Consider the following 8,180-nt stretch of genomic DNA (forward strand, 5'->3'; position numbering starts at 1 on the left):
GGGTAATGGCGCGGGTGACGGTGCAGGCTGTCAGACTGTGAGACACGTTAATCAACAGTCCATACCGAACCAACCGTCAGTAGCCATCAAACACATACAAACATATTACGCACATAACTTTCATACTACACACAAACAAATAACCTAAACCAATAGAATACAAAAAAAACTCGGAGGTTTGAAATCTACGATTTCCCTTGTTGAAATTTGTAGTTGCTCTGAGTCTCTGATATCAAAAATATGATCTAGATGCTGTGCTGCTTCTGTATTTTTTATCATATGATTCTCGTAATTGGTGCTTAATGTTTTTGTGCCTAGTCAAAAGCTGCCAAGGTCTGTAAGATTCTTAGCTTTGTAGCCGAAGTAGCTGGAGACTAGGTACTGATTTGGCCATGTAGAACATGTGGAGTTGTCCAGTATTTTGGTTATAGCTAAAGCAAACATACCAGTATCCTGTATGACAAGCCTGAAACTTTAGATAATCAATGTGATGAGTTTTCGTCTGTTTTAAAGGTAACAAAAATGTGTGATAAATACATAAGCTATCATTTCTTATGCTACTACATGTAAGTCATGCTGGAACCAATACAAAAGGGCACAGGAATGGGCAGTGTTATGTAAAAAGAGTGTAAAAATCTTTTTTGGTGTAGCTGAATTAGACTAAATCTTGACCCCAACAGTATGGATAGATATGCCGAAGAGGTCAACTATAGTTTAATAAGTGTCTTATTTATAAATCTGACCATATAGATATGAACTTTAATGTATTTTGTATTGTGAAAAGACAGCAATGTACAACACAGTAGTATGGAGTGATCTCATCAGAGCACAGTTTGTATGTGTGTTTGTCAAAAGCCACTTGCCGAATGAAAGCAATAAAGCATTTATAACTGTGTTACCTCAAATACTAGTTTGTAAGACTAATGAAACCAAATGAAGGGAGCATTTCAAACATCGTCTTCCTTCCTTACAGATATTTGTATGTCCTGTACTTGTCTCAGACATGACGTCTGTGATATTTTTACCACTGTGCATGTACTTGATAAAAAATGATTTGAAAAGAACTCTAAGTACTAAGCATTAAGTTTGTATTTTCCCACTGTAACGAATGACATTTTGATGTGTACTAATATGTGTACTTGAAAATCTAAGATAATGGTTACAGACAAGTACTATTATGATGTAAGTGTGTTGACCTGTATGTACACAGTACTTGAACTTGTATGATGATTGTTACTGTGGGCTAAGAGTCTTGTGTGAGACAATAAAATATGCTGTGCCATTTTGGCCTATATTATACCTGTATCTGTCTCTTTATACAACTGCCATACATGTAGATTGACAGTGATGCTATTTTATTGTTTAAGAGGACTACAGTCATTGACTCCAAAAGTGGATTTCAAATATTCAGCCATTATATCACATCTAGTTTCCAGTATATGTCATGTAGTACATGTATGATGAAAAAATATTCATGATAGAATTTCTTGAAAAAAAAACTTGAAAAACAATGTTGAAAATTATGAAGTATCAAATTTATTCATACATGATTCATACACTGACTTAAGTATGCTTATACATGTGTACATCTCATTTTGTCTAGAAAGAAAAACCTAAGATGTCTTATATGATAGGAAGACACAGCATTTAAAGTAGCGCAGTTGTTAAATAGGTTCCCGCGGTTAGTCGTCTCTCCACGTGACTTCCACCTCATCAGTACGAAATCTCTGCGTACACCAGGAGTCGGCCAGGGCTGTGACGTGACCAGTACGGAACATCTCCCACCCTGCCTGGGCAATCATGGCTCCGTTATCAATACAGTATCTGGAAAACAGTGGAATGTATTTCAGTAAGTTTCACTGTCTTAAAATCAAGTTTACATCAACCAAATATAAAGGTGCTGATTACCATTTTATAAGCTTATCAATATGTAATGTTAAATAGAGGATCTTGGTACGTCTTCCTCTCTACTAAATAAGCACGAGTTCTTATATACATGTTGTACTGTTATTACAGATCATATGCCAGCTAGCTACAGACTCAGAGAGGAGAAAGGGGCCAGCTCTCTCTGGCCTATGCACTTGGCAGGTAGGAAAGAAGGCATACCAGCTAGTTTGACCCATTTAGACTATAATGAATAGGTTCTAAATGTTTCATACAGCAAAAGCATAGAAATGTATCAACAAATATGCACAGATTATGCAATCATGGTATCATCAATGTGGAAAGAATTTGCACCTCTCATCAGTGGCGAACACTTTGGCTCCCCTCTCGGCGGCCATGATGCCCATCATCTCCTGTAGTCTCTCGTTACACCCCACCCCTCCCACGATCAGGACCTCCTCTGAACCACAGTGGGCCATCGCTCGCTCCGTAATCTCAACCAGCATCGCAAACACGGTTTCCTGGGGAAGACAGAGAGAAAAATCTCCTTAGGCATTATAGACAAAAATAAGATTCCTGGTGCAACTCAAAGAAAACATTGTCAATTGAACTAGTACATGTATACTGTATACTATAAATTGTGTAATAACTGTATTTACCTGTGTATATTATACTAGTACACATGTATGCTACTACTAGTTGAACTAGTACATGTATACTGTATACTATAAATTGTGTAATAACTGTATTTACTTGTGTATATTATACTAGTACACATGTATGCTACTACTAGTAGTACCCGCATAGAATGACCCATACATTTTGAAAACTAGTTATTGGACTGAAATATACAGAATGTTCTTGCCTATTATCTAATGCAGACAGCCAGCATAGAAAAGAGGGGTAGTTCATTCATGGTTTAATATAGCTCCATGGTTCAACTGAGAATGATAGTGGGCCAAGTTGCAGTACCAATTTTGCTCACTAGATGTCTCTTGTGAGTGGACCAACCTGCAATGAGAAGCACAGGTCCTCTGGTGTGGCCTGTTTGGAGTCTAGCAGCGACTGTGCCGCGTCCTCGATGTACGACAGGATCCCGGAGAACGATACATCCATGCCTTTTACACCATACGGAAGGTCGATAAGCTTTTCCCCCTTCTTGGCCATCTGTTCTATGTTGTACCCTGGGCTGGGGTCATTGGAGATCTGGATGGGAAAAATAAACATCTCCATAATAAAATAACCTGAATTGCTGATATATGTACAAATCTATATCTTGAGGACCTTTGAGTTAAATGTCCATGTTAATAAAATGATGTAAAAGAACATTTTAATAACAAATGTGAAAAACATCTTTAGTCAAGTTACAACAAAACTGAGTGATATTAAACAATTTCTTCTTGGAGTATTGTGTTCTTGTCATTCAAATTACCAGTATATACCACAAGTGTCTTTGAATATCAACTTACATTTACTTATAGGACACTTCGCCTACCTTGAGAACTCTTGCAAATCTGTCCAGACAGTTGCCCACGGCAATGTCGATGGTCTCCCCAAAGATCCGGTATTTCTTCAGCTGATAGGCGATGACCTGGGTGTTTCCTCCACTCACGTACAGGACAACTGGATTCACTGCACCTGCAGGCCATACATGTACAAGAAAGTATCTTTTTGAAACTATACATTAATTTTCTAAACTTCAAGTAATAGAAAGACACAGTACGATAACAAGGCTACTCCAACCAATTTGTAATTGACTCAAAAGACATACCTATGAAACATTCTTTAATATTTGTCTTTCATAACACCACACAAAAAAAGAAACTTTGTGTTATGAATGTGACCAATGTTTTATGTATCCATGTTTTACCTGTGACTCGTCGCCCCATCTCAATGTGCCCTATGCAGTGGTTCACCCCCAGTAATGGTTTGTTCCACAGCTGTGCCACAGTCCTCGCCACTACAGCTGTTGAGACTAGGGGAGCTCCCATTCCTGGACCTGGGGGGTATAGTCATAAATTCATATCCTATCTAACCTATCAAATTCGACCAAACAAGCTTGATTTACGTAACTTTACACAGATTACACATTCAACAACAGGAAAAGATGGTTATGCTGGTACAAAATGAGTGACTTTACACTGACCTTTTGTATATGCCACACAGTCGATGTCCTGAGGTGAGACCTTGGCTATGTCCAGAGCCTGCTGTAACACATCCAGGATGTGGGCCTGGTGATGTTTGGCCGTGTCTCTGGGCAGGAACCCTGCAAAACAGATAAAAATGCAATTATAAGCCTATATGTAACACACAGCATTTTCCCTTATATTCCACCTAAAGAAGTCATCACTATACACCATCACCATGCTTGGATTCAGTCATTTTCCTATGGGCACCTGTTTTGAATTTGCAAAAATCCCATGCACACCCTTGAAGCCCAGAAAGGCAGGCTTGCAAGGTAGACCACCCCACAACATCCAGCCAGGCCAACCGTTTCTGGAAAGCCTACCTTCCCCAGGAGGAGTGATGTAGGTGTGTCTGGGGTTGGATAACACCTCTCCATCCCGAATGATTCCGATGCCCAACTTGTTCGCACTGCCCTCAAATCCGATCACGGTGATTGGCTTGGACCCCTCGGCTCCTGTGATAGGCACAAGTTGGTTGTCAGTAGTATCCTGATTCTACATCTCAAACAAAAACTTGAAGAGACATGAAACCCAGGAGGTTTAAATTATCTACCCTATAACCTTTTTGATGAATACCATTCAAGGCAACCTGTAAGACAGGTTTGACACCTTTAATTTTCTAATTATGGTATGAAAGTGCCCTCTGACATGACAAAGAGAAACTGCATAGAGAAACAGATAGATGGATACAGTATATATCATAATTTTTGACAAACATACATAAAATTTTGTAATCTCTGTAGTCTAACTGTTATATATGATAGTCTCTTTGGTCAACTTTGGGTCTCTTTTTTGCAATCTAATGATTCCATATTACGCATACACATTTCCCATACTTACTACAAAACATTTGTTACAACAAAAAGAGATTATGAGCCAACTTTCTAGCAGAAATACCTTGTTTTTCCTGGTCCATACTCTGCACGTTTGTAAAAGGTCAAGTGTCAAAGTTCACATGCCTCGGGGGTTTACTTCCGGTAGTGACGTCACGAGAAATGTGACAGTGGTGTGGTAGATTCACGACTGTCCTAGAGCGTCGCTTTCGTCCAATAATTCTCTCCTTTTCTCACGATTTCGTCCATTTCTCAAGACTTTCCCATCCAGAGGAGTGGCAGAACGTCTTACCAGATTTCCAGACATCAACATGTCGTTGGAAGATCCGTTTTTCGTCGTGAAAGAGTGAGTATTTTCTTCGCAAATTTAAATGCAACAGTGTGACAAAGACGACGCCAAGATTTAATAGTTTCCTTTTTCCGCAAATCATAATTTGCAGGCTTCCTTCAATATTACAGATCCATGCTACCCGTAGTTATATCTCATATCCCACCAAAATTGTGGTTTCTTGTTTACTACAGTTTAGTATTTGATTGCTTCTGCGATTCGTAGAATTTAAAGCCAAACAACACTTTTGTTTATGTCTACACACACTGTCTATCTTACAACGTGTCAAAAATCTAGTGACGTTACTACGATAACTTTCAGAGATCTACGAAATAGTTGCCGTACGTAGACTGCAGAGGCACTGTTGTTGAGTTCCTCTACATTCTGCAGCAAGGCCAAGTTTGCATTGTTTATCCTACACATACTACTTGCGGTATGCCAGTCACACTCTCACAGACTGGCCAGCCTAGCCTATGACGTGTTTCCTTCCTGGCTGCCAAAAATACCAGCAGCCGTCCCAAAAATATAGAACATTTTCCATGGGTGGGAACACCCTGCCCTCCCTCCGCTCAGTCTTCCCCTCTATATGGCTGCTCCCTAAATGTTGATGAGCTATGACTCGCCCCGCACTCACCGCAGAAGATGTGGGAAGCTTGCTGGGATTTCTGCGGAAGGAGTTGAGGTTTGTGTTAAAAGATTTGAGAGTCGTCCTCTAGGCTTAGATGGAGAGCGACAGATGCTGTGTGGGGCATGCGTTTCACATCCTTGTCTTATGTAGATGAGGATTTATTCGGAGTTGACAGTATGGAGAGTACCCTCGTTTTCTCCTTTGTGGTTCCTTCGCACCTACACAATAAGGGTGTGTATTGTGTCTGGTGTATATCATCTCTGGGCGGCATGTGCGTCAGAATTTTGGGGAGGTCAGAGGAGGAATTTCTCTGTTTGTGTGTCAGTGTTGGCTCCGGCCCAAACCCTGGGACCATGTCATTCCTTTATCAGTACTGTATCAGTTATTGAATGGAACAAGGAAAACCTGTGCATATTGCGACTAATTCTAGGGCACCTGGCACAAGCCCAGTAATTATTATACACTTGCAGTCAAGATATTATCTTGGAGACCAGAAGTTCAATTATTATTGATTGGACATAAATGGACATGATCACATCCCAAAACTGCTGCCTAATCAGTGAACCAACAATGTTATTAGAATATATTTTAGAAAACATGACAGTCATTACATTTATTGCAATAATAACAGAACCACACTGACAGTATTTGTAATTAGTATGTTTTGTTTAAACACTACTATCCAGGCTACACTAGCTGACATGGCGTTTCTGTTTGGCTGACCTGTACCAGGAAGCGGAACTTCCTACATCCTGGGTCATTATGGGATGAAATCCCAGTAACAAATTTGATTCAATCCAATTTAGTAAACCTATATGTAAGCAAGGGTGATCGATGTAGAATCTCCTTGATGCAAGCAAGGAGGTTAAATACCTTGATGCAAGTAAACATTCATGGATTTGGTATCTTAAATTTATTCTTAATCCAATTTTTGGGTGACTGATTACCTTCTTACCACTACATTGTATCATACAAAGAGATATTTTGGGTTAGACCATAAATATTTATTGTGAGTTTAGCCTTCGGTAATATTGTGTTTCAACAATGATTAATGTCTGCCCTACTTTTACACGGAAATTGATCTGGCATAGTATCACATTTACTCACTCTGTGTATCTTACAAATAGGAGGTTGCCTCCATGGCCAGTCCATGATGTTATACGTGGGTGTGAAGTGATGAAGAAAATTCAATTAGACATAATTCAATTTGACCCATATATGTATGCAGCTTTCAATAACTATGAATAATGGCCCAATATGACCCAGGTATGACAGATGTTATTGAAAAGGGAACCAGACACAAAACAAAAACTTTTACTTATCATCCATAGTGACTTCAATAGTAGTCGTGTCACAGTATGATATATTCTTTCTAGAAAACTAATTGACTTTTCCAGATAAATTTTCAGGTTTTCATTGATAATGATACAAATGCTTTCATTCTAATCATAGCAATGTTTATGTCATAAACATTATGAGTAGCCTTTACTCAGATGAAGAAGTATTCAAAGTGCATGTTGTAGCAAACAACAAGAATATTCCTGAAAACTGATTTGCATACAACCGAGGAGGATGTCTTTTGTTCATACAGTACAATAGGGAATGTCATTCAAGTGGTAGAATCAAAAGGGACCTTCCAAAATCTCTTAGCATTCACCTAGCTCAGCTGGCCTCACATGGGGTTTGAGGCCTAGGAAAATAAATGTTGTGTTTCCTGTTTCCCGACCGACCCTAAAAAAAACCGCCGACCCTAGCCTTATTTTTGTGTGGACCCCTGCATATTGCTGAACCAAAACATTTTGCACGACGCTACCGAGAGAATCGCTGTCATTGGTGGAACATCGGGCGCCCCGCTAGCGTTTTGAAGTCGTGTAAACAACGCTAATAATTTGTCTGATTTGTTTGTAAAACAAAGCCATCGACTCCGAAAATAAGTTTAAAAGCCGATACATTTACGAACTAATCGTAGAAAATTCCCTACCGTACTGCACCATCAGCATGCGGCGGCCGCAAAAATTCGGCAACGCGAAAGAAAAATGTCTGGTCCATGATAGCAGTATTTCTCATAAAAATAATGTATATGATTTATTTTGCCTGAGGCTATTGACAGGATCGTCCTGTCAACAGCAGGAAATACTGCACTGCTGACAGGATCGTCCTGTCAATAGCAGAAAATACTGCACTGCTGACAGGACGATCCTGTCAATAGCAGAAAATATTGCACTGCTGACAGGACGATCCTGTCAATAACAGGAAATACTGCATTGCTGACAGGATCGTCCTGTCAGCAGTGCCATTTTTGACACTATTGACAGGATCGT

General features: G+C 39.6%; 2 protein-coding genes across 2 annotated transcripts in view; one reads left to right on the forward strand and one right to left on the reverse strand.

Moving 5' to 3' along the window:
* Positions 1-203: 203 nt before the first annotated feature.
* On the reverse strand, positions 204-4,996 carry LOC109466065 (probable tRNA N6-adenosine threonylcarbamoyltransferase). Its single transcript, XM_019763668.1, has 8 exons — positions 4,968-4,996; positions 4,394-4,525; positions 4,031-4,150; positions 3,755-3,883; positions 3,380-3,522; positions 2,896-3,090; positions 2,239-2,405; positions 204-1,824 (listed from the first exon to the last, which is right to left on the reverse strand). Exons 1-8 carry the CDS (start codon positions 4,984-4,986, stop codon positions 1,683-1,685), a joined length of 1,047 nt encoding a protein of 348 aa, XP_019619227.1. The 5' UTR covers positions 4,987-4,996; the 3' UTR covers positions 204-1,682.
* A 51-nt stretch (positions 4,997-5,047) lies between these two features.
* The window catches only part of LOC109466066 (syntaxin-6-like), a 12,495-nt gene continuing 9,362 nt past the window's right edge, over positions 5,048-8,180 (forward strand). Inside the window, exon 1 of the mRNA XM_019763669.1 lies at positions 5,048-5,249. Coding sequence (XP_019619228.1) covers positions 5,215-5,249 — 35 coding nt within the window. The 5' untranslated portion in view covers positions 5,048-5,214. The remainder of the gene's footprint in view (positions 5,250-8,180) is intronic.

This window comes from Branchiostoma belcheri, unplaced genomic scaffold (genome assembly GCF_001625305.1).
Source record: "Branchiostoma belcheri isolate BF01 breed outbred unplaced genomic scaffold, Haploidv18h27 scaffold16, whole genome shotgun sequence".
Lineage (NCBI taxonomy): Eukaryota > Metazoa > Chordata > Leptocardii > Amphioxiformes > Branchiostomatidae > Branchiostoma > Branchiostoma belcheri.

Coding starts and splice junctions, on each gene's coding strand:
- LOC109466065 (XM_019763668.1), bottom strand. Junction 3,884..4,030: donor CTGTGTGGCATATACAAAAG/GTCAGTGTAAAG, acceptor TATACCCCCCAG/GTCCAGGAATGGGAGCTCCC. Junction 1,825..2,238: donor GTGTTCGCCACTGATGAGAG/GTGCAAATTCTT, acceptor ACTGTTTTCCAG/ATACTGTATTGATAACGGAG.